At 37.5% G+C, this 26,812-nt stretch overlaps 3 protein-coding genes across 13 annotated transcripts in view; 2 read left to right on the forward strand and 1 right to left on the reverse strand.

Moving 5' to 3' along the window:
• Nucleotides 1-2,258, forward strand: part of abi1a (abl interactor 1a) — a 68,807-nt gene extending 66,549 nt beyond the window's left edge. For all 8 annotated transcript variants that reach the window (XM_087788448.1, XM_087788450.1, XM_087788449.1 and 5 more), the window contains one exon: nt 1,662-2,258. In XM_087788448.1, the coding sequence (XP_087644574.1) occupies nt 1,662-1,837 (176 nt within the window). In that variant the 3' untranslated portion in view covers nt 1,838-2,258. The remainder of the gene's footprint in view (nt 1-1,661) is intronic.
• A 2,367-nt stretch (nt 2,259-4,625) lies between these two features.
• pdss1 (prenyl (decaprenyl) diphosphate synthase, subunit 1) lies at nt 4,626-14,324 on the reverse strand. Of its 2 annotated transcripts, XM_087788461.1 has the most exons (10): nt 14,134-14,323; nt 10,839-10,876; nt 10,675-10,771; nt 10,479-10,609; nt 7,395-7,536; nt 7,114-7,335; nt 6,940-7,020; nt 5,134-5,247; nt 5,000-5,080; nt 4,626-4,938 (listed from the first exon to the last, which is right to left on the reverse strand). In XM_087788461.1, the coding sequence occupies exons 1-10, from the start codon at nt 14,257-14,259 to the stop codon at nt 4,798-4,800; spliced, it is 1,173 nt and encodes a 390-aa protein (XP_087644587.1). In that variant the 5' UTR covers nt 14,260-14,323; the 3' UTR covers nt 4,626-4,797. The 2 variants fall into 2 exon arrangements, with proteins under 2 accessions (XP_087644587.1, XP_087644586.1); XM_087788460.1 differs by having other exon boundaries at nt 6,940-7,335; nt 14,134-14,324.
• Nucleotides 14,325-14,354: 30 nt separating this feature from the next.
• On the forward strand, nt 14,355-25,910 carry LOC148080560 (uncharacterized). Of its 3 annotated transcripts, none has more exons than XM_087788457.1 (19): nt 14,355-15,238; nt 15,291-15,409; nt 15,472-15,600; nt 15,824-15,888; nt 16,079-16,180; nt 17,736-17,834; nt 19,972-20,039; nt 20,118-20,205; nt 20,265-20,334; nt 20,398-20,470; nt 21,917-22,000; nt 22,067-22,196; nt 23,364-23,408; nt 23,469-23,550; nt 23,607-23,699; nt 24,551-24,624; nt 25,505-25,548; nt 25,603-25,682; nt 25,760-25,910. In XM_087788457.1, the coding sequence occupies exons 1-19, from the start codon at nt 15,046-15,048 to the stop codon at nt 25,880-25,882; spliced, it is 1,761 nt and encodes a 586-aa protein (XP_087644583.1). In that variant the 5' UTR covers nt 14,355-15,045; the 3' UTR covers nt 25,883-25,910. The 3 variants fall into 3 exon arrangements, with proteins under 3 accessions (XP_087644583.1, XP_087644584.1, XP_087644585.1); XM_087788458.1 differs by having other exon boundaries at nt 14,356-15,238; nt 16,124-16,180; XM_087788459.1 differs by having other exon boundaries at nt 15,227-15,238; nt 15,494-15,600.
• Nucleotides 25,911-26,812: the final 902 nt, after the last annotated feature.

Genomic DNA, 26,812 nt, shown 5'->3' on the forward strand with positions numbered 1-26,812 from the left:
GAAGGGGGGAGGGGACAGAAAAGACGGATATAAAGAGAATAAAAATAGTGAATCAACATAAAAGTAGATAAAAGTGTTAAAGATGGAGGAAAATGAAGGGAAGTTGATCTGTGAGTGTTGAACGACAAAAATAGATGAATCGAAAAAGAAATGAAGGGAAAGAAGATGTGAGAAAGAAGAGAGTTATTAATCCCTTCTTTAATGTGTCTCTTGATAAATATCATGATGGACAGATGGAATAAAATAGATGAAACGAGAGACAGAAAACATGAAAATAAGCGCTGAAAGAAAGACTGAAATTGAGTGAATGAGATTAAAAGAGGACAGAAAGACAAAAAGAAGGGAGGAACAACATTGAAGAAGGTGAAGATGAAAAATGGTAGATTAACATAAAGTAGAATAAAATATTTACAACAGGAAAAATAAAGTTGTGGAATAAAAGGAGCAGAAACAGAAAAAAAGGAAGAAAGTAAGGATGGATGGATTGAAAAGGAACGTATGAGGTGAAGTATCAGAAGAGAGAGAAAAGAGGTTGATAAAAGGAAGGTTGTGATGAACAAATGATGATGGAAGGAAGAACAAAGAACAAGAGAAGAATGGAGGAAAGAAAGGATTGAGAAACAGATTGAAGGATAGAAATAATAATGGAAAGTAAAACTAATCAAGGTATGAAAGATATCAGAAATGAAGTGAATAAAGAATGAAAGATGGAAAGAACAAGAGAAAGTTGGAAGAAAAATAGGAATTCAAGTCGATGAAATGTTTAAGATGTGGTGAAAAAGAAAAGGAAGAAAGTGGAGAGTGAATAAGGAAAGAACGACGGGATGAAGGGATAAAGAAGGAAGGAAGGAGAAGTGTCAGTAGAAAGAACAAGATATAGGAGGAGGAGGTGAGAGGAAGGATGTGAAGAATGAAGGAGGGAAGGAAGAGATTAAGAACGACAGAGTAATGAAGGAAGAGTCTAAAGAACGACAGAGTAATGAAGGAAGAGTCTAAAGAACGACAGAGTAATGAAGGAAGAGTTTAAAGAACGACAGAGTAATGAAGGAAGAGTCTAAAGAACGACAGAGTAATGAAGGAAGAGTCTAAAGAACGACAGAGTAATGAAGGAAGAGTCTAAAGAACGACAGAGTAATGAAGGAAGAGTTTAAAGAACGACAGAGTAATGAAGGAAGAGTTTAAAGAACGACAGAGTAATGAAGGAAGAGTCTAAAGAACGACAGAGTAATGAAGGAAGAGTTTAAAGAACGAGTCTAAAGAACGACAGAGTAATAGGGAGGGAAGGAAGAGTAAAGAACGACAGAGTAATGAAGGAAGAGTTTAAAGAACGACAGAGTAATGAAGGAAGAGTTTAAAGAACGACCGAGTAATGAAGGAAGAGTTTAAAGAACGACAGAGTAATGAAGGAAGAGTTTAAAGAACGACAGAGTAATGAAGGAAGAGTCTAAAGAACGACAGAGTAATGAAGGAAGAGTTTAAAGAACGAGTCTAAAGAACGACAGAGTAATGAAGGAAGAGTCTAAAGAACGACAGAGTAATGAAGGAAGACGTGTTACGTTAAAAAAGAAGGGAGGAGGAGCTACATGTGGCCTGTGTGCGAGACCATGTGACGTCTGACCCTGTGACCTCTGACCCTGTGACCTCTGACCTGTGACCCGCAGTGGTGGCGATCTACGACTACGCTCGCGACAAGGAGGACGAGCTGAGCTTCATGGAAGGTTCCATCATCTACGTGATCAAGAAGAACGACGACGGCTGGTTCGAGGGCGTCAGCGGCGCCGTCACCGGACTCTTCCCCGGGAACTACGTGGAGAGCATCATGCACTACGCGGACTGACCGCCGGAGGGCGCAGTGACAAACACTAACCCCCTGTTAACAGGTGGTCATAATGTTATGGCTGATGAACGAGCATGTTTTGTTTTGTGTAGTGTGGGAGGAAACTAGAGTTCCCAGAGTAAACACCACCAGCCTGAAGCAAATGAATTGAATCGTCTCCCATTAACACTTTTAAATCTCTTTTAAGTTGAAAATCCTACATGACTTCCTGTCACGTGACCCCGGGTCGACGCCTCCTTCCTGTTCACTTCTTTTTTTAATCTTGAATCAATTCTCGCGACAAATCCTTCGAAATGAAAATAAAAAAAATTCTGGTTTGATTCTTTTTTCTCGTCTCGGATTAAAAGTCTTCATTTGTATATAAAATATGTGATTGAAAGAATGTACAGACTTTTATAATAAACCTTCTGTGTACAAACGACTCGTTTATATACGTTTGTTCCATGTTCGTTTACTCTTTATTTTATTAATTAAAATGCATTTATTAATTCGTGGTCTTTATGTTGAATTTATTAATTTTATTAAATGTTGGTATAATAAACCAACGGAGCTCAGAGCTACTGATCAAACTTTCAACCAATCATGAGACACACAGACGATCATGTGACCATGTAGGAGAAAATAACTCGTTATCTTGTAACTTTTATAGCAACATTTTTGTAAAAAAAACTAGAAATTTGAATATTGGATTTAAATAAATGAATATAAAACTATAAAAATGGGAAAATTTTGAAAAAAAAAACAAGTGGAAAAAAAGCCTGAAAATCCCCAAATGTCAAAAAAGAGTTAAAGGTTAAATCCTTGAAGACGATCCATGAGTCGAAGGATTGAAATAAAGTTTGAGTCGTGGTTTAATTGTGATTAAAAGTCTCTTCATTTGTATATAAAATACAGACTTTTATAATAAACCTTCTGTGTACAAACGACTCGTGCGACAATAAGTTTGTTCTAATGTTGTAAATATAGTTGTTTTTATAGAAACCTTTAAATAAATGTTTTATACTAATTAAAAGTGGAATTTTAATATGAAATAAAAACATTTCAAAATATCTTTACACTTTATTTTATTCCATTAATTAAAATGCATTTTCTAAACTCAATGTTTTTTAATTCGTGGTTTTTACGTTGAATTCATTAATTCTATTAAGTTTTGGTATAATTATTATTATTATTATTATTATAATAGAGTCTCCAGACTAAACCAACGGAGCTCAGAGCTACTGATCAAACTTTCAACCAATCATGAGACACACAGACGATCATGTGACCATGTAGGAGAAAATAACTCGTTATCTTGTAACTTTTATAGCAACATTTTTGTAAAAAAAACTAGAAATTTTAATATTGGATTTAAATAAATGAATATAAAACTATAAAAATGGGGAAAATTTGAAAAAAAAAAAGTGAAAAAAAGCCTGAAAATCCCAAAATGTCAAAAAAGAGTTCAAGGTTAAATCCTTGAAGACGATCCATGAGTCGAAGGATTGAAATAAAGTTTGAGTCGTGGTTTAATTGTGATTAAAAGTCTCTTCATTTGTATATAAAATACAGACTTTTATAATAAACCTTCTGTGTACAAACGACTCGTGCGACAATAAGTTTGTTCTAATGTTGTAAATATAGTTGTTTTTATAGAAACCTTTAAATAAATGTTTTATATTAATTAAAAGTGGAATTTTAATATGAAATAAAAACATTTCAAAATATCTTTACACTTTATTTTATTCCATTAATTAAAATGCATTTTCTAAACTCAATGTTTTTTAATTCGTGGTTTTTACGTTGAATTCATTAATTCTATTAAGTTTTGGTATAATTATTATTATTATTATTATTATAATAGAGTCTCCAGACTAAACCAACGGAGCTCAGAGCTACTGATCAAACTTTCAACCAATCATGAGACACACAGACGATCATGTGACCATGTAGGAGAAAATAACTCGTTATCTTGTAACTTTTATAGCAACATTTTTGTAAAAAAAACTAGAAATTTTAATATTGGATTTAAATAAATGAATATAAAACTATAAAAATGGGGAAAATTTGAAAAAAAAAAAGTGAAAAAAAGCCTGAAAATCCCAAAATGTCAAAAAAGAGTTCAAGGTTAAATCCTTGAAGACGATCCATGAGTCGAAGGATTGAAATAAAGTTTGAGTCGTGGTTTAATTGTGATTAAAAGTCTCTTCATTTGTATATAAAATACAGACTTTTATAATAAACCTTCTGTGTACAAACGACTCGTGCGACAATAAGTTTGTTCTAATGTTGTAAATATAGTTGTTTTTATAGAAACCCTTAAATAAATGTTTTATATTAATTAAAAAATGTAATTTAATTCAATAGGAAATAAAAACATTTCAAAATATCTTTACACTTTATTTTATTCCATTAATTAAAATGCATTTTCTAAATTCAATGTTTTTTAATTTGTGGTTTTTAAGTTGAATTCATTAATTCTATTAAGTTATGGTATAATTATTATTATTATTATTATAATAGACTAAACCAATGGAGCTCAGAGCTACTGATCAAACTTTCAACCAATCATGAGACACACAGACGATCATGTGACCATGTAGGAGAAAATAACTCGTTATCTTGTAACTTTTATAGCAACATTTTTGTAAAAAAAACTAGAAATTTGAATATTGAATTTAAATAAATGAATATAAAACTATAAAAATGGGATAAATTTGAAAAAAAAGTGAAAAAAAGCCTTTAAATCCCCAAATGTCAAAAAACATTAAAGTTTAAATCCTTGAATATTAACCCATGAGTCGAAGGATTGAAATAAAAAAGTTTATTCGTCGTGGTTTCGGTCGTTTGTCCGTCGGACGAAGAAAACACTGATGGAATAAAAGTCTCTCATGTCGTCATGACGACTACAGTACTGAGATCCTTTCGTTCCCAACTCCTCATAAATATCTCCGCGTCTCCTCTCGCGCACGGGCCCGAGGTCACTTGTCTCGGGTCAGCACCATCTGGGTCAGCCTGATGAGGGCGTCTCTCTCGGGCGACGCCCGCAGACGGCTGACCTGCCTGATGGCCTCCTGACAGTAGCGTTCCGCCAGGAAGCTGGTCTGCTGCACGCCGTCGCTCTGCACACACGCACGCTGTCAATAAAGTTGATTCAAAGGAAGCAGGGAGTCGGTTCTGCACCTGCAGCACGAACTGCCAGGCCCGGTCCACGTCGCCCTTGGAGCTGAAGCGCCTCAAGATCATCACGTGCAGCTCCGGGAACTGGAACCGACTCGTTAGTCCACGACTCGTGACTCATGAGTCGCACGACTCACCTGCTGACACGCGAACAGAACCGGACCCGTGGCCAGACCCAGCTTCAGGTCTGCGGCCGAGGGTTTGCCCAGTTGACTCGCTCCTGTGGTGAAGTCCAGCACGTCGTCCACCAGCTGCAGGTCAGAACATCAGCCTTTGAGTCGTTACAGAAGATGATTTATGACTCATGGGTTAAGAGTCAGAAGAATCGGAACAAAATGTTACTTAATCACGAGACTCGGCTGTTATGAGTCGTATGAGTCGTGTGTGTGTGTGTGTGTGTGTGTGTGTGTGTGTGTGTGTAATATATATATATATATATATATATCATTAAATCTTACTTTATATTGTGGACTGTTGAGAAAAAGTTAATTTTATATAAAATGACGTTAGTTTCCTTTTTGTTATCGAGTTATTAGTTTATGAATATCACAAGATACAAATATCCTTATTACTACCGAGCATTACACAGTAATAATACTACAGAGCATCACAGGATAATAATACTACCAAGCATCACAGCATAATAATACTATGGCATTACAGAGTAATAATACTACCGAGCATCACAGAGTAATAATACTACCGAGCATCACTGAGTAATAATACTACGGAGCATTACACAGTAATAATACTACGGAGCATTATAGAGTAATAATACAACTAAGCATCACAGAATAATACTATGGAGCATTAAACAGTAATAATACTAGGGAGCATCAGAGTAATAATACTACGGAGCATTACACAGTAATAATACTACGGAGCATTACACAGTAATAATACTACGGAGCATTATAGAGTAATAATACAACTAAGCATCACAGAATAATACTATGGAGCATTAAACAGTAATAATACTAGGGAGCATCAGAGTAATAATACTACGGAGCTTCACAGAGTAATAATTATACGGAACATTACACAGTAATAATACTACGGAGCATTACGAAGTAATAATACTATGAGGCCTTGCAGCGTAATAATACTACGGAGCTTCACAGAGTAATAATACTACAGAGCATCACAGAGTAATAATACTATGAGGCCTTGCAGAGTAATAATACTACGGAGCTTCACAGAGTAATAATACTACAGAGCATCACAGAGTAATAATACTACAGAGCATCACAGGGTAATAATACTATGAGGCCTTGCAGAGTAATAATACTACGGAGCTTCACAGAGTAATAATACTACAAAGCATCACAGAGTAATAATACTACAGAGCATCACAGAGTAATAATACTATGAGGCCTTGCAGAGTAATAATACTACAGAGCATCACAGAGTAATAATACTACAGAGCATCACAGAGTAATAATACTATGAGGCCTCGCAGAGTAATAATACTACGGAGCATCACAGAGTAATAATACTACGGAGCATCACAGAGTAATAATACTACGGAGCATCACAGAGTAATAATACTACAGAGCATCACAGAGTAATAATACTATGAGGCCTCGCAGAGTAATAATACTACGGAGCTTCACAGAGTAATAATACTACAGAGCATCACAGAGTAATAATACTACGGAGCATCACAGAGTAATAATACTACAGAGCATCACAGAGTAATAATACTATGAGGCCTCGCAGAGTAATAATACTACGGAGCTTCACAGAGTAATAATACTACGGAGCATCACAGAGTAATAATACTACAGAGCATCACAGGGTAATAATACTATGAGGCCTCGCAGAGTAATAATACTACGGAGCATCACAGAGTAATAATACTACGGAGCATCACAGAGTAATAATACTATGGAGCTTCACAGAGTAATAATACTACAGAGCATCGCAGAAGTAGAGGTTCGTACCTGGAAGGCGATGCCGACGTTGCGACCGTACTGGAAGGCGATCTCGTGCAGCTCGGGGTCAGAGTTGACCAGGATGGAGACCTGCAGTGACAGACGGGTCAACAGAAGACGGAGACGTGGCAGCAGGACGTTCCTGAGTGAGGTTCTGCTGGTGAGGAGCGAGGACGTACATACTGCTTTGCAGCTGTTGGCGATGAGACTGGCCGTCTTCTTGAAGGTCTTCTCCAGGTAGTGCTTGAAGCGCTCGTTCTCGTTCTCCTTGGATCCCAGCTGCATGAACTCACCTCGCACCAGGTCCTCCACCACCTGGGACAAGATCTTCACCACCGAGATGTTCCCGATGCGAGCCAGAGCCACGGAGGCGGCCGACAGGATGAAGTCTCCGGCCAGGATGGCCTGCGGGAGAGAAACAAAGCGTCACTTGTGTTCTGCGGGGCCGCCAGCAGGGGGCGCACCTTCCTCTCGCCCCACACTTCGTTGATGGTTCTCTTCCCTCGCCTCTTGTTGGAGCCGTCGATGACGTCGTCGTGCACCAGGCTGGCGGTGTGGATCATCTCCGAGATCATGGCGATGGCCTTCTGCCCCGGCAACAGGTCGCTGCAGAGGTCATGAGGGCATCAGGACCCAATACTGGAGGTCAAAGTTCACCACGGGAGCCTTGCTTTAGGCGTTTTTATTTGCTTCACTTTTGTGTTTATTTGCTTCAGGTTTTGCATTTTTGCTTACATAAGGTTTTGTGTTTTTGTCTGCATTACATTTTGTGTTTTTCCTTGCTTCACGTTTTTTATTTAGTTCATGTTGTTTTTCTTTTCTTCACATTTTGTATTTTTATTTACTTCTTGTTTTGTTTTAATTTACTTCTTGTTTTGTTTTCATTTGTTTCACATTTTGCATTTTTGCTTACATACAGTTTTGTGTTTTTGTCTGCATCACATTTGTGTTTTTCTTTGGTTCACGTTTTTTTTTTAATTTGCTTCAAGTTCTGTTTTTATTTACTTCACATTTTGTGTTTATTTACTTCACATTTTGTGTTTTCTTTGCTTCACATTTTGTATTTTTATTTATTTCACATTTTGTGTTTTTATTTACTTCACGTTCTGTGTTTATTTACTTCACATTTTGTGTTTTCTTTGCTTCACATTTTGTATTTTTATTTATTTCACATTTTGTATTTTTATTTACTTCACAATTTGAGTTTTTCTTTGCTTTACATTTTGTGTTTTTATTTTCTTCACTTTTTGTGTTTCATTTACTTCACATTTTGTGTTTTTATTTACTTCACATTTTGTATTTTTATTTACTTCACATTTTGTGTTTTCTTTGCTTCACATTTTGTATTTTTATTTATTTCACATTTTGTATTTTTATTTACTTCACAATTTGAGTTTTTCTTTGCTTTACATTTTGTGTTTTTATTTTCTTCACTTTTTGTGTTTCATTTACTTCACATTTTGTATTTTTATTTACTTCACATTTTGTATTTTTATTTACTTCACATTTTGTGTTCATTTGCTTCACATTTTGTATTTTTATTTACTTCACATTTTGTGTTTTCTTTGCTTCACATTTTGTATTTTTATTTACTTCACATTTTGTATTTTTATTTACTTCACATTTTGTGTTTTTATTTACTTCACATTTTGTATTTTTATTTACTTCACATTTTGTATTTTTATTTACTTCACATTTTGTGTTTTCTTTGCTTTACATTTTGTATTTTTATTTACTTCACATTTTGTGTTTTCTTTGCTTCACATTTTGTATTTTTATTTATTTCACATTTTGTGTTTTTATTTACTTCACATTTTGTTTTTAATTACTTCACATTTTGTGTTTATTTACTTCACATTTTGTGTTTTTATTTACTTCACATTTTGTGTTTTCTTTGCTTTACATTTTGTGTTTTTATTTACTTCACATTTTGTGTTTTCTTTGCTTCACATTTTGTATTTTTATTTATTTCACATTTTGTGTTTTTATTTACTTCACATTTTGTTTTTAATTACTTCACATTTTGTGTTTATTTACTTCACATTTTGTGTTTTTATTTATTTCACATTTTGTGTTTTCTTTGCTTTACATTTTGTGTTTTTATTTACTTCACATTTTGTGTTTTCTTTGCTTTACATTTTGTATTTTTATTTACTTCACATTTTGTGTTTTTATTTACTTCACATTTTGTGTTTATTTACTTCACATTTTGTGTTTTCTTTGCTTCACATTTTGTATTTTTATTTATTTCACATTTTGTGTTTTCTTTGCTTCACATTTTGTATTTTTATTTACTTCACATTTTGTGTTTTCTTTGCTTTACATTTTGTATTTTTATTTACTTCACGTTTTGTGTTTATTTACTTCACATTTTGTGTTTATTTACTTCACATTTTGTGTTTTCTTTGCTTCACATTTTGTATTTTTATTTACTTCACATTTTGTATTTTTATTTACTTCACATTTTGTGTTTTTATTTACTTCACATTTTGTATTTTCTTTGCTTCACATTTTGTATTTTTATTTATTTCACATTTTGTGTTTTTATTTACTTCACATTTTGTTTTTAATTACTTCACATTTTGTGTTTATTTACTTCACATTTTGTGTTTTTATTTACTTCACATTTTGTGTTTTCTTTGCTTTACATTTTGTGTTTTTATTTACTTCACATTTTGTGTTTTCTTCGCTTCACATTTTGTATTTTTATTTACTTAACATTTTGTGTTTTCTTTGCTTTACATTTTGTGTTTTTATTTACTTCACATTTTGTGTTTTCTTTGCTTTACATTTTGTATTTTTATTTACTTCACGTTTTGTGTTTATTTACTTCACATTTTGTGTTTATTTACTTCACATTTTGTGTTTTCTTTGCTTCACATTTTGTATTTTTATTTACTTCACATTTTGTTTTTATTTACTTCACATTTTGTGTTTTTATTTACTTCACGTTTTGTGTTTTTATTTACTTCACGTTTTGTGTCGTTGTTCAAGTTGCGTTGTTATTTTGGGCTGTGTTTTGTTAAAGGTTGGGTCAGGAGTTGTTGTTGTTGTGTTGTGTGTACAGCAGGTTGTGTTGTGTTGTGTACAGCAGGTTGTGTTGTGTTGTGTGTACAGCAGGTTGTGTTGTGTTGTGTGTACAGCAGTTTGTGTTGTGTGTACAGCAGGTTGTGTTGTGTTGTGTACAGCAGGTTGTGTTGTGTTGTGTGTACAGCAGGTTGTGTTGTGTTGTGTTGTGTGTACAGCAGGTTGTGTTGTGTTGTGTTGTGTGTACAGCAGGTTGTGTTGTGTTGTGTGTACAGCAGGTTGTGTTGTGTTGTGTTGTGTGTACAGCAGGTTGTGTTGTGTTGTGTGTACAGCAGGTTGTGTTGTGTTGTGTACAGCAGGTTGTGTTGTGTTGTGTACAGCAGGTTGTGTTGTGTTGTGTTGTGTTGTGTACAGCAGGTTGTGTTGTGTGTACAGCAGGTTGTGTTGTGTTGTGTTGTGTTGTGTACAGCAGGTTGTGTTGTGTTGTGTTGTGTAGAGCAGGTTGTGTCATGAGTTCTGACCCGGCTCTGTTGCTGTGGATGTTGAGCGCTCTTGCCATCAGAACCACGATCATGGGTCGGATGCACTTCCCGTTGCCGTCAAAGTAATAATCGCACAAACACTTGAGCTCCTGCTTCGGCAGCAACAGTTGCTGTGAAGAGACCTAGAATAAACATCTTGTTTCGACCTTTGACCTCCAGTTCAAAGGTCACTCACCTTCTTGATGTCGTCGTACAGACTCGTCAGGTCCTTCTGCGCCAGAGTGAACGGGTCGCTGTGTTTGGCGTCGCTGTGCGTCGACCTCGAGCCGAGACTGAGGATCAACAAAACATCTTCGTTCGTCATCGTTTCTGAAACACAAGGTCGTTGTTCGAACTCACCGGGCGAGCGAGGAGGTCGAAGGTCGTGACGGAGGAACCTGCAGGTCAAGAGTTCAACTGATCAATATCTGTTCTCGCTCTCCTTCACTCTTCATCCCCCCTTTCTCTCTCCTCCACTCTTCATCCCCCCTTTCTCTCTCCTCCACTCTTCATCCCCTTTCTCTCTCCTCCACTCTTCATCCCCCTTTCTCTCTCCTCCACTCTTCATCCCCCTTTCTCTCTCCTCCACTCTTCATCCATCTGTTCTCTTTCCTCCACTCTTCATCCCTCTGTTCTCTCTCTCCTCCACTCTTCATCCATCTGTTCTCTCTCCTCCACTCTTCATCCCTCTGTTCTCTCTCTCCTCCACTCTTCATCCCCTTTCTCTCTCCTCCACTCTTCATCCCCCTTTCTCTCTCCTCCACTCTTCATCCCCCCTTTCTCTCTCCTCCACTCTTCATCCCCTTTCTCTCTCCTCCACTCTTCATCCCCCTTTCTCTCTCCTCCACTCTTCATCCATCTGTTCTCTCTCCTCCACTCTTCATCCCTCTGTTCTCTCTCTCCTCCACTCTTCATCCCTCTGTTCTCTCTCTCCTCCACTCTTCATCCATCTGTTCTCTCTCCTTCACTCTTCATCCATCTGTTCTCTCTCCTTCACTCTTCATCCCCCCTTTCTCTCTCCTCCACTCTTCATCCATCTGTTCTCTCTCCTTCACTCTTCATCCCTCTGTTCTCTCTCCTTCACTCTTCATCCCTCTGTTCTCTCTCCTCCACTCTTCATCCCCCTTTCTCTCTCCTCCACTCTTCATCCCCTGTTCTCTCTCCTCCACTCTTCATCCCTCTGTTCTCTCTCTCCTCCACTCTTCATCCCCTGTTCTCTCTCCTCCACTCTTCATCCCTCTGTTCTCTCTCTCCTCCACTCTTCATCCATCTGTTCTCTCTCCTCCACTCTTCATCCCTCTGTTCTCTCTCTCCTCCACTCTTCATCCCTATGTTCTCTCTCCTTCACTCTTCATCCCTCTGTTCTCTCTCCTCCACCCTTCATCCCTCTGTTCTCTCTCTCCTCCACTCTTCATCCCTCTGTTCTCTCTCCTCCACTCTTCATCCCTCTGTTCTCTCTCCTCCACTCTTCATCCCTCTGTTCTCTCTCTCCTCCACTCTTCATCCCTCTGTTCTCTCTCTCCTCCACTCTTCATCCCTCTGTTCTCTCTCCTCCACTCTTCATCCCTCTGTTCTCTCTCCTCCACTCTTCATCCATCTGTTCTCTCTCTCCTCCACTCTTCATCCCCCTGTTCTCTCTCTCCTCCACTCTTCATCCCTCTGTTCTCTCTCCTCCACTCTTCATCCCTCCGTTCTCTCTCTCCTCCACTCTTCATCCCTCCGTTCTCTCTCTCCTCCACTCTTCATCCCTCCGTTCTCTCTCTCCTCCACTCTTCATCCTCCGTTCTCTCTCTCCTCCACTCGTCATCCCTCTGTTCTCTCCTCCACTCTTCATCCCTCTGTTCTCTCTCTCCTCCACTCTTCATCCTCTGTTCTCTCTCCTCCACTCTTCATCCCTCTGTTCTCTCTCCTCCACTCTTCATCCTCTGTTCTCTCTCCTCCACTCTTCATCCTCTGTTCTCTCTCCTCCACTCTTCATCCCTCTGTTCTCTCTCTCCTCCACTCTTCATCCTCTGTTCTCTCTCCTCCACTCTTCATCCCTCTGTTCTCTCTCCTCCACTTGTCATCCCTCTGTTCTCTCTCCTCCACTCTTCATCCCTCTGTTCTCTCTCCTCCACTCGTCATCCCACTGTTCTCTCTCTTTCTTCACTCACAGCTAAAGACCTTTCACATCTGGTTCTGCTCCAGGTTTCTGCCTCACCATTGTAATTGTTTTTCTCTTCTTTTATAGTTTCATTCAAACTGAAAACTTGAAGTAACTTTATTGATGTAATTTTGTTACGAGTCGACACAAGAACTGAATCAATCCTTGAATAAATTAAAACTCTGAAACTTCTCGTTCTCTTCGTCACGTCTGAACATCTGTTCATTCGTCTAAGAATCTATGAAGAATTAAAGCAGGAAACACTTCACAAAAGTTAAAGAATAACTCTTGATAAAATAATAAAATGACGAGTGGATTCAAGTCATTAAACTTTACTTTAACAGAGTAAAGATCATTTGGTTTTATTGTCGACATAAACATGTTTCTTTTGGTTTCATTTAAATTTCTTATTCTTTTACTTACTTTTCTTGTGTTTTCATGCGTATCATTTAAGGTAAGTTTATTGTGACTTCATTCACGTTTCTTGTCATTTAACGTAAGGCTTTTGTAATTTAACTTCATTTAAGTGTCATTTAATCCAAGTTTCTTATTATTTAACGTAAGTTTCTTGTTATTTACAGAAGTTTCTTGTTATTTAACGTTAGTTTATTGTGACTTCATTCACGTTTATTGTCATTTAACGTAAGGCTTTTGTAATTTAACTTAATTTAAGTGTCATTTAATCCAAGTTTCTTATTATTTAACGTAAGTTTCTTGTTATTTACAGAAGTTTCTTATTATTTAACGTAAGTTTCTTGTTATTTACAGAAGTTTCTTGTTATTTAACGTTAGTTTATTGTGACTTCATTCACGTTTATTGTCATTTAACGTAAGGCTTTTGTAATTTAACTTAATTTAAGTGTCATTTAATCCAAGTTTCTTATTATTTAACGTAAGTTTCTTGTTATTTACAGAAGTTTCTTATTATTTAACGTAAGTTTCTTGTTATTTACAGAAGTTTCTTGTTATTTAACGTTAGTTTATTGTGACTTCATTCACGTTTATTGTCATTTAACGTAAGGCTTTTGTAATTTAACTTCATTTAATTGTCATTTAATCCAAGTTTCTTATTATTTAACGTAAGTTTCTTGTTATTTACAGAAGTTTCCTGTAATTTAACGCAAGTTTATTGTCATTAAATCCAAGTTTTTTTTTATTATCTAACGTAAGTTTCTTATTATTACATTAAGTTTCTTGTCATTTAATCCAAGTTTCGTGTGATATAAATCAAGTGTCGACATGTTTAAATAAAAAGTATTTGATTAAATCTGATGTTTCGAGGTCAGAGGTCAACATGTGTTTAACTTAAATGTCACCAGATCTTGACCTCGAACATCTTCCAGCAACAAGTCTGACCTTAAATCAAATGTTTTACCAGAAGAAAAACACAAAATGCAGCAAAGACTGTGAGGATCAAACGTCATGTTGATCTATTTCTATTTATTGATCCGCGGCTCGTCCATCGATGACCTTCCCTGGTGTCACACTCTAACTCTTCCCCGGGACGCTCACCTGCTCCTCGGCTCTGCGGCTCCACGACGAGGCCGCTCGGGTGGAGCCGGACCTGCGGACGCAGTGACGGACGAGCCTCAGGAGAGGGACGGACACACCGCTGGTCCTCCAACACGGAGCCGCCATGACCGACACCGACGAGCACCGGGACCGCTTGAATATTCCACCGGAACCGGAACACAACCTCAACGAGCGGGGCGGCGCTTGATGACGTCACACGACTATGCGACAGGAGTCAGGAAGAGAAAAATAACAAGTTTTTATTTATATATATATTGTTTTTAACTTCAAACGTCAGACTTTATTAGTTAAAACTCTAAACTATTCACTTAACGCTAATGCTAACGTAATTCCCTGTTTGTTCGCCGACAGCGACTTATGTTTAGCTTCCAGATAGTTTAATTTATTTCTATTGTTTTGAATCTATTTATACTTTAACCTTTATTTGTGACTATGTTTTGAATCGTATCCGTGTCTTTAAAACCCCTTATTGTCCTTAGTAAAGTTATTTAATTGTTTATCTCAGCGTCACCTTCAGTTAGTTGCATACAAATGTTTTAACAAACAAACCTCTACGATAATTTCATGGTTAAAGATAAAATAATGTTTGAGATTTCACGCAAAATGCTAGTAATTATATAAATATAAAAACAAAATCAAGTTTTCAAGCATTATTTATAATAAATGTGATTGTGCATTTGAATGATAATTCGAATAAATAATCTTTAGAACAATACAACAAATTAAAATATAAATGTATCTAAATAAAAATCATGTTTATATTGTCTTGACGTTGTGTATCTTATTCTTCTAGTGCACATAAACTCAAAACGTATTTATAACTGTAGATATAGTTAGAATAAGTTGTGACTATTTGTTTTTTCTAGTTTCAAAATAGAAATTCACTCTATTATGTCAACAATGACACAAATACAACTTTTAGGAATCATTCTAGTAGCGACGACTTGTACCTACGGCCTCGACGTTTGCCCGAGAACTTCTCCGTGTTCTCGTGATGACGCAGAACCATCTAGATGGACCACGAGTGCAGAGAGACTCTCACAGAACCTGGATCACTTCCGAGTCTCGTCCAGGAAGCTCAAAGGTAACGTGGATGCAGGTGTTTTCTTTAAATACGAACGTGTTTTAATCTGCAGATGCGTTCGCTGTCGACCAAATGACTGGGAATTCCGTGCGAGCGGTGAAGAACTGTGTCTTCTCTGAGTCCGATCCAACTCCACTGAGAGGTCCTCTGAGGCTGGCCGCGGTTTCCAAGGTCGACGACACGATTCAAGCTTTTAAACAACAAAATGAAAACATCTTTCAATTATTTAACAGGACGTCCTTGAACACATCTTAGATCTCGACATAAACGTCACACGATCGGAGGATTTTCTCCACTTTGTCAGCGGCAGCAAACTTCTAGCAGGATCTGAACCCATGACTCACAGATACGGAGGTCATCAGGTATTATTTTGTTAGATTTAACATGTGAATCATCTTTAAAGTGTCTTTCATTTGGAGTTAATGACATTTCTTGTCATTTACATTTATTACGATGACAAAGTTTAATGAAACTATTTAAAAGTCAAAGTACTTGATCTGCTGCAGCACAGAGCAAATATTCTACAATAATAATGACTTAATAGTTCTAACGATCTGTGTAAGAAGAGACTTGTTTTTGTGACAGTTTGGCTACTGGGCCGGTCAACTGGGTGATGGACGAGCCCACCTACTGGGTCAGTACGTCAACAGGTGAGACTCACTTCTGGTGTTGTTGAATGTTTACAATTATTGTTGATTTGTTTCAATATAATTTTGTCACAACCAGAGTATGAATGAAAGCTAACGTATGATGAGGTGATGACAATTGTCGTGTCGTCTTCTTTAACTGTTAAATGATGATAATGTTCTATAACCTGTAACAACAGACATGTGTGTTCAGTTGTGGTTCGAGGTTTGAATGCCTAACACTGGTTCTGGTCTTCAGAAGAGGAGAAACATGGGAACTACAACTGAAAGGTTCTGGAAAAACTCCTTATTCAAGGTGTGACATGTTGATTAACTTTTGATCGAGTGATGTTTCTCTGTTCATGGTTTAGTTAGAAAATTATGTTTTTATGTTTTTACTGTAGTTTAATGTGTAAACGTAGATGTTTGATTCAACAAGATGTTGTATGATGTCATAATCTTCAGAGTCCACTAGATGGTAGTGATGTGTTGATGAAGCTTCATGAAACAGTGTCATTATCTTCAGAGTCCACTAGATGGTAGTGATGTGTTGATGAAGCTTCATGAAACAGTGTCATTATCTTCAGAGTCCACTAGATGGTAGTGATGTGTTGATGAAGCTTGATGAAACAGTGTCATTATCTTCAGAGTCCACTAGATGGTAGTGATGTGTTGATGAAGCTTCATGAAACAGTGTCATTATCTTCAGAGTCCACTAGATGGTAGTGATGTGTTGATGAAGCTTCATGAAACAGTGCCATTATCTTCAGAGTCCACTAGATGGTAGTGATGTGTTGATGAAGCTTCATGAAACAGTGTCATCATCTTCAGAGTCCACTAGATGGTAGTGATGTGTTGATGAAGCTTCATGAAACAGTGTCATTATCTTCAGAGTCCACTAGATGGTAGTGATGTGTTGATGAAGCTTCATGAAACAGTGTCATAATCTTCAGAGTCCACTAGATGGTAGTGATGTGTTGATGAAGCTTCATGAAACAGTGTCATTATCTTCAGAGTCCACTAGATGGTAGTGATGTGTTGATGAAGCTTCATGAAACAGTGTCATAATCTTCAGAGTCCACTAGATGGTAGTGATGTGTTGATGAAGCTTCATGAAACAGTGTCATTATCTTCAGAGTCCACTAGATGGTAGTGATGTGTTGATGAAGCTTCATGAAACCGTGTCATTATCTTCAGAGTCCACTAGATGGTAGTGCTGTGCTGATGAAGCTTCATGAAACAGTGTCATTATCTTCAGAGTCCACTAGATGGTAGTGATGTGTTGATGAAGCTTCATGAAACAGTGTCATTATCTTCAGAGTCCACTAGATGGTAGTGATGTGTTGATGAAGCTTCATGAAACAGTGTCATTATCTTCAGAGTCCACTAGATGGTAGTGATGTGTTGATGAAGCTTCATGAAACAGTGTCATTATCTTCAGAGTCCACTAGATGGTAGTGATGTGTTGATGAAGCTTCATGAAACAGTGTCATTATCTTCAGAGTCCACTAGATGGTAGTGATGTGTTGATGAAGCTTCATGAAACAGTGTCATTATCTTCAGAGTCCACTAGATGGTAGTGATGTGTTGGTGTGTGTTGACTTCATATCAGCACCACCATCGAGTCCTGGCCAAAGATCTAAGTGCCAGAGGGATCAATAAAGTTTCATCTATCTTTCTATATTTTTTGACTTTATGTTTTCTTTTATATCATTTTTAAAAATTCATTAATAAATCTTTTTTTATTTTTCTTCTGTTTTTCTTTCTTCATGACAGAAAGTTAATGAAAGAATCTCCTTAAATCAAGAAGGAACTTCAGACTTACATGTAACTCTGTTATTTCTTCTCATGTGTTCGTGTCTCTCCTGCAGGTCTGGTGACGGTCGAGCTGTGATCCGCTCGTCGGTCAGAGAGTTCTTGTGCAGTGAAGCCATGCACTTCCTGGGTGTTCCCACCAGCAGGGCCGCCAGGTGAGCCACGACAGGTAGAACTTGTTAGAGGTTTATTTAAGTCCTGACATGTTCTGGTGTTTGTTAGTAGTTTAAACATCAACTAGTATCAACTCTGGTGTCATTAAACATCAACTAGTATCAACTCTGGTGTCATTAAACATCAACTAGTATCAACTCGGGTGTCATTAAACATCAACTTGTATCAACTCTGGTGTCATTAAACATCAACTAGTATCAACTCTGGTGTCATTAAACATCAACTAGTATCAACTCTGGTGTCATTAAACATCAACTAGTATCAACTCTGGTGTCATTAAACATCACTAGTATCGACTCTGGTGTCATTAAACATCAACTAGTATCGACTCTGGTGTCATTAAACATCAACTAGTATCAACTCTGGTGTCATTAAACATCAACTAGTACCAACTCTGGTGTCATTAAACATCAACTAGTACCAACTCTGGTGTCATTAAACATCAACTAGTATCAACTCTGGTGTCATTAAACATCAACTAGTGTCAACTCTGGTGTCATTAAACATCAACTAGTATCAACTCTGGTGTCATTAAACATCAACTAGTATCAACTCTGGTGTCATTAAACATCACTAGTATCGACTCTGGTGTCATTAAACATCAACTAGTATCAACTCTGGTGTCATTAAACATCAACTAGTACCAACTCTGGTGTCATTAAACATCAACTAGTACCAACTCTGGTGTCATTAAACATCAACTAGTATCAACTCTGGTGTCATTAAACATCAACTAGTGTCAACTCTGGTGTCATTAAACATCAACTAGTATCAACTCTGGTGTCATTAAACATCAACTAATATCAACTCTGGTGTCATTAAACATCAACTAGTATCAACTCTGGTGTCATTAAACATCAACTAGTATCAACTCTGGTGTCATTAAACATCAACTAGTATCAACTCTGGTGTCATTAAACATCAACTAGTATCAACTCTGGTGTCATTAAACATCAACTAGTATCAACTCTGGTGTCATTAAACATCAACTAGTATCAACTCTGGTGTCATTAAACATCAACTAGTATCAACTCTGGTGTCATTAAACATCAACTAGTATCAACTCTGGTGTCATTAAACATCAACTAGTATCAACTCTGGTGTCATTAAACATCAACTAGTATCAACTCTGGTGTCATTAAACATCAACTAGTATCAACTCTGGTGTCATTAAACATCAACTAGTATCAACTCTGGTGTCATTAAACATCAACTAGTATCAACTCCGGTGTCATTAAACATCAACTAGTATCAACTCTGGTGTCATTAAACATCAACTAGTATCAACTCTGGTGTCATTAAACATCAACTAGTATCAACTCTGGTGTCATTAAACATCAACTAGTATCAACTCCGGTGTCATTAAACATCAACTAGTATCAACTCCGGTGTCATTAAACATCAACTAGTATCAACTCTGGTGTCATTAAACATCAACTAGTATCAACTCTGGTGTCATTAAACATCAACTAGTATCAACTCTGGTGTCATTAAACATCAACTAGTATCAACTCTGGTGTCATTAAACATCAACTAGTATCAACTCCGGTGTCATTAAACATCAACTAGTATCAACTCCGGTGTCATTAAACATCAACTAGTATCAACTCTGGTGTCATTAAACATCAACTAGTATCAACTCTGGTGTCATTAAACATCAACTAGTATCAACTCTGGTGTCATTAAACATCAACTAGTATCAACTCTGGTGTCATGTAGTGAATGTTCTTCAAGACGCAGTAACTTCTCATCATGACCATGTTTTAATTATTACTTTATAAAGTTGCTCTGAAATCTGGACAAACGAGAGGCTACGAGAGTCCATTATGACAATAATGGCTTCACTCCTCCTCCAGCTGTAATCCTGCTTTGTTTTATACAACGAGTCCCTTGGAGGTGGAGACCACAAACCTTCACACACAGCGTGGTTATGGTCACATCACTTCAACACACACGCACATACACACTTTAGTTGTCCCTTAAATAAACATTTATATAAAGAATACGTTTCCTCGTCCAGACAGGAAACTAAAATAATAATTCAGTCATGTTGAGATTCTCGACAGAACAGGATCATTGTTTGTGTCAGAAATGTAACGACTGCTTCTGTCGTCTCAGTCTTGTTGTCAGTGAAGAACCAGTTCTCAGGGACCAGTTCTACGACGGCAGAGTGAAGACTGAACGAGGTGACAATAAATAAAATAAATACACTTTATTGAAGTATAATTGAATGTATTTGGAACTCTCGTCTGCTTCTCTCTCAGGAGCCGTCGTCCTTCGATTAGCAAAATCCTGGTTTCGCTTCGGTTCGTTGGAGATTTTGTCTCGAAGTGGAGAAATAGATCTTCTGAGGTGAGATTGTTGGACCTCCAGTGAACAGAACCTGAGTTTGTTCTTTGTGTTTGTTCTAGGAAACTTCTGGATCTCGTGATCTTTGAACATTTTCGCTTCATCGACACCAAAGATCCTGATAAATATTTAGTGAGTGTTTACTTCTGTCAATCAAACATCTTGTGCTGAAAATATTGTTTCATGTTTCCTCAGATATTTTACTCCACAGTGGTGAAGGAAACGGCTCATCTGATCGCTCAGTGGACGACACTGGGGTTCGCTCACGGTGACGATGTTTATCTCAGTATGAGTGAAAATATGCAAGAATATGTTGAAATAATATGTCACGATACAAGGATACACAGTGATATTTAGTGATAGTGTAGTAACAAGTATATATGTGTAGTATTGTCCAGTACTTGACTCTGGTGTTGTGATAGTGTAGTAACAAGTATATATGTGTAGTATTGTCCAGTACTTGACTCTGGTGTTGTGGTAGTGTAGTAACAAGTATATATGTGTAGTATTGTCGAGTACTTGACTCTGGTGTCGTGATAGTGTAGTAACAAGTATATATGTGTAGTATTGTCCAGTACTTGACTCTGGTGTTGTGATAGTGTAGTAACAAGTATATATGTGTAGTATTGTCCAGTACTTGACTCTGGTGTTATGATAGTGTAGTAAAAAGTATATATGTGTAGTATTGTCCAGTACTTGACTCTGGTGTTGTGATAGTGTAGTAACAAGTATATATGTGTAGTATTGTCCAGTACTTGACTCTGGTGTTGTGATAGTGTAGTAACAAGTATATATGTGTAGTATTGTCCAGTACTTGACTCTGGTGTTGTGATAGTGTAGTAACAAGTATATATGTGTAGTATTGTCCAGTACTTGACTCTGGTGTTGTGATAGTGTAGTAACAAGTATATATGTGTAGTATTGTCCAGTACTTGACTCTGGTGTTGTGATAGTGTAGTAACAAGTATATATGTGTAGTATTGTCCAGTACTTGACTCTGGTGTTGTGATAGTGTAGTAACAAGTATATATGTGTAATATTGTCCAGTACTTGACTCTGGTGTTGTGATAGTGTAGTAACAAGTATATATGTGTAGTATTGTCGAGTACTTGACTCTGGTGTCGTGATAGTGTAGTAACAAGTATATATGTGTAGTATTGTCAAGTACTTGACTCTGGTGTTGTGATAGTGTAGTAACAAGTATATATGTGTAGTATTGTCCAGTACTTGACTCTGGTGTTGTGATAGTGTAGTAACAAGTATATATGTGTAGTATTGTCCAGTACTTGACTCTGGTGTTGTAGTATTTAAAGACCACATGACTCTTGACGAAGTTGTAACTACTTTCATTTGTTTTCAAACCAAAATATGTTCAAACATCAGCTTTAAAAAGCTGCTGGACTCACTGTATCCTCTCGTCCTCAGTCATCATTCTTCTCTTAGCTGTGGAGGACGTACTGACTGCTGCCATCTAGAGGCCGGAAGTTTAATTGCAACGCAAACATGAACATGCAATTTTTGAATTATTTTATACAGACTTTATTCAAATACAAACTATAAAAGAACTATGATGAAAATAAAACATGACTTGAAAGAGAACAAGTGTTTATATATTCGTAAACAAGTAAATAGCGACATATAAAAGAATGAATACTTTCTTAAACTGTATCTCAGTGAGAAAAACACTGAAACCTTCATGCTGTTGAACCTCCAGGAGTTTGTAACTCTGACAACTTCAGCCTCGTCTCCGTCACCATCGACTACGGACCGTTCGGCTTCATGGAGGAGTACGATCCAAGTGAGGGCAGCGAAGAATCTTCAACCGCATGTCAGGTTTATTCATTTCTGCTTTGAACGATTTCAGATTTCGTCCCGAACACCTCGGACGACGAGGGCAGGTACAGGATCGGATCTCAGGCCGAGGCCGGAATGTTCAACCTGGAGAAGCTTCTGGAGGCTCTGAGTCACGTCCTGACGGGTCGACAGAAGGAACTGTGAGGAAACATTGTTTAACAATAACAAACCTTTACTATGAATGTTTCCTACCGATCAATAATGTCTTTCATTTATAACCTTCTGTTTTTTATTGCACTTTGTTCTCGTTTTTTATGAATCCATCCATCCATCCATCCATCCATCCATCCATCCATCCATCCATCCATCCATCCATCCATTCATCCATCCATCCATCCATCCATCCATCCATCCATCCATCCATCCATCCATCCATCCATCCATCTACACCTATCTATCCATCCATCCATCCATCCATCCATCCATCCATCCATCCATCCATCCATCCATCCATCCATCCATCCATCCATCCATCCATCCATCCATCCATCCATCCATCCATCCATCCATCCATCCATCCATCCATCCATCCATCCATCCATCTACACCTATCTATCCGTCCGTCCGTCTGTCCGTCCATCCATCCATCCATCTATACCTATCTATCCGTCCGCCCATCCATCCATCCATCCATCCATCCATCCATCCATCCATCCATCCATCCATCCATCCATCCATCCATCCATCCATCCATCCATCCATCCATCCATCCACACCTATCCATCCATCTACACCTATCTATCCATCCATCCGTCCTTCCATCCATCCATCCTTCCATCCATCCGTCCGTCCGTCCATCCATCCATCCATCCATCCATCCATCCATCCATCCATCCATCCATCCATCCATCCATCCATCCATCCATCCATCCATCCATCCATCCATCCATCCATCCATCCATCCATCCATCCACACCTATCCATCCATCTACACCCATCCATCCATCCATCCATCCATCCATCCATCCATCCATCCATCCATCCATCCATCCATCCATCCATCCATCCATCCATCCATCCATCCATCCATCCATCCATCCATCCATGCATCCATGCATCCGTCCGTCCGTCCGTCCATCCATCCATCCATCCATCCATCCATCCATCCATCCATCCATCCATCCATCCGTGATACTTACACTGAACTTCAACTTCTTACTGCGCTCTCAGACCCTCTCAGTGAACTCATCGCTGCAGTTTGAAAGATCAATATGTTGTTTACGCTCAATATTTGTGTGTCGTGATGGTGAAGCTGTGGTTCGTCATAGTCTGATGGATGAAGATGATCAAATATCTTCTTCTCTCAGGGCTGGAGCTTCTCTGGAGGGTTTCGTTGACATTTACCTGAACAGGTGAGCGAGCGAGACTCGTGACCATCTTGACCTTCGGTCACCTTCCTGCGTCTGCTCCAGGATCCACCGCTCGTTCAAGGCCAAGCTGGGACTTCTGGGCGAGTCGGAGGAGGACGAACATCTGGTGGCGTTCCTGCTGAAGGTTGGAGGACCTTCTGGTCTCACAGTGACGTGTTTCTAACAGACGTGACTCTGCAGCTGATGGAAGACACGAGGGCGGACTTTAGCGCCACCTTCAGGCAGCTCAGCGACATCACAGCCGCGCAGCTTCACAGCAGAGACTTCGACGAAGTAAATGTTTGTCTTTTCATCCTTTAAATATTAATGTTTTGGATCTTCACGGTCAGTGTCGTCGGATATTGAACGGTTAGTTGTGAAATTTGAATGTTTTTTTTTTAAGGAAATTACTAAAAAAAAAAGTTAAAAAATCTAAATACATTTTTGCTTTTCTATTTTGAATCATTAAAAAATGTAGGTTTTAAAATAAATGTTTTCAAATGTGTAGGTTTCTAAAATAAGTTAATAAATTAAGATCTTGTTTTTTTAAGCATTAAAATGTCGTTTTAATAATTAATTTCAAAGGTTGAATTTGTTTTGTTTTGAATTATTAAATTACATTATACATTACAAATTACAAAATAAATCAAACATTTTATAAAATTAATGATTTTTTATAAATAGTTTTACTTTATATTTCTAATCATTCCAAAAAAATGTCTAAAGTCATTCAAGTTTATTTTAAATTCAACACACAATTTTTGTTTTGAATATAACTATATATATATATATATATAGTGTCACCAGACAAAACCGGTCACATGATCGTCTGCACGTCGCACGATTGGCTGAAAGTTGACACTGATATACAAACATGATTAGATTTAAAATTAAAAGGATACAAATTGACTTATTTAAAAAAAAACATGTTTAAGTTTGAAGATGTGAAATGTTGTATTTAATCATTTAATCTCCTGATGACACTTATTAACTAGTATAGTTTTGTATGAAAGTTATTGAAGTAGTCGTTTGTTTCTCTAAGTCATCGTCATGTATTTGTCTAAAGTAAGTGTTGAAGTTTAAATCCTCGTTGACGTCCGTGAAGAAGTCGTTTCTATCTTCTCTCGACTGCTCCTGTCTTCCAGCTCTGGGCTCTGAACGACCTGTCCTCTCACTCCAGCTTCTCTGACTGGCTGGACTCGTACGAGCTCCGGCTCAGGTGAGAGACTCGGACAAGAACACCTGGATAGACCTGGAGTCAGATGTAGCCGAAGAAGATCTTTGAACCTCAGTGTTCTCCACAAGATGTTTTCCACCATTAATTATAGGATCAATTTGACGAAAGAAACATGAGTTTCTGTGAGTCAGTGATGAAGAAGTTTTGTTTTCAGCACATTTGAAGCTTAAATAACAAAGTGTAAGATTTAACAAATACATCTTTAACTGTTTCAGATTAAGAATCAGAATTATTTTCATTTTCCATCGTCGGTCAAAGGTTCACTGACGAGGAATTTGTTTCTGTTCCACAGTATAAAGTGCTTTATGAATTAAATATATTATTATTATTATTATTATTACATAAAAACGTATAACACTAAACTTAAACATGTGAAAAATTAACTTAATAATATTATATTCGAAGAAGTTATAACGCATTAAAAGGAAATGAAAAAGAATACAATTTTAATTGAGTTTTGACTTTCTGTTCATCATTAGTCTTTTAAATATAGTTGTATATATATAAATAAATATATTTTTACTATAAGATACATATACTTATTATATTATATATATATATTATATATAGATGGATGGATGGATGGATAATACATTTTTTAAATTGTAATTGTTAAAATCTTCCACCAATGAGTACATTTTAAGATAAAAAAAAACATCTGAACATAATTCGCTTCAGTTTTTACAAATTCTGTTATAAGTTGAATTTCTTTATTTCTTTTTAAACGATCAATTGTTGTTGCATTTATTTTTAGATTCTCATTTCCTGTCAAAGAACTTTTAAACGATGTTGGATCCATAACTCGTTTCACACTTTGATCCTCAAGTTTAAAAATGTAACACAATACTGTTGTTCTCCGCAGACGACAGACCGACACACACCTGAAGCGACAACAACGGATGAGAAGTGAGTCCAGTTGCCGAGTCAGTATTTTTCCCTCGTGAACCTCTCGACCTCCAGGTGTGAATCCTCGATACGTGCTGAGGAACTGGATGGCGGAGTCGGCGACCAGAGGGGCTGAGATGAACGACTTCTCTCAGGTGAGTCAGTGAGCGTCAGCAACATCCACACCTGACGTGTTTATCCGACGCCTGCGCGTCCCTGCTGTGGACACCAGGTGGCGCTGCTGCAACACATCCTGTCGTCACCTTTCGTGGCACAAGAGTCTGCGGAGGAGGCGGGGTACGCAGCCAGACCCCCGTCCTGGTCCAAGAAGCTGAAGGTCAGCTGCTCCTCTTGAATTAAACATAAATAAACATAATATTTTTTTCGTTTCTAACGTGTCTCTTATTAGATCCAATGATCAACAAGTTATATTTCAAGTTGACGAATCAGTTTAAGTTCAAGTTTTGTTGGATTTGAGCCACAAAATACATGGAAAACATGGTTGTATTATGAGACGCGTGCCTTCAGGAGGATTATTTCAAGGTTGTATCTTAATCCTCTGGTCTCTACATACACTCTGCCCTCACTCGAGAACAAAATCCAAAGATAGCGGGACACGAGTGAGAACCATGGTCTGAGACATGTCAGTAAGTAAGTACGAGCTGTGATAGTCGAAGGTCAACGTGTGGAGATCCTCCTGGAATCAAGATGTTCCTGGAGATGAAGACCAGACACACCAGGTCCACAGAAGAACCAGGAACACTTGGTCGAGTCTGAGAACATGAACCGGATCAAAGGTCCTGCGACGCTCAACATACACAAGTAAGTAACACGTAAGTTATTACGACCATCATTGAATTGTAGAACCAGAGAAAGGTTAAGAATTAAAATTACATTTGTTATGTGAAGTGTGTAAAGTATGTATGAAACATAATAATAATAATATTTTTAAATTATTAACATGCAAACAATTGTTGCAATTGAACCTCCGGCCTCTAGATGGCAGATCTCACTGAGATATAGTTTAAGAAAGTATTAATACTTGTATATGTTGCTATTTATTTGTTTTCACAGAACAGTGTTTATATTCAACTTCACTGTGTCATTGTTACTACACTATCGCAACACCAGAGTCAAGTACTGGACAATACTACACATATATACTTGTTACTACACTATCGCAACACCAGAGTCAAGTACTGGACAATACTACACATATATACTTGTTACTACACTATCACAACACCAGAGTAAAGTACTGGACAATACTACAAATGTATACTTG

The sequence above is a fragment of the Callionymus lyra genome, chromosome 4 (assembly GCF_982586985.1).
Source record: "Callionymus lyra chromosome 4, fCalLyr1.hap1.1, whole genome shotgun sequence".
NCBI lineage: Eukaryota > Metazoa > Chordata > Actinopteri > Syngnathiformes > Callionymidae > Callionymus > Callionymus lyra.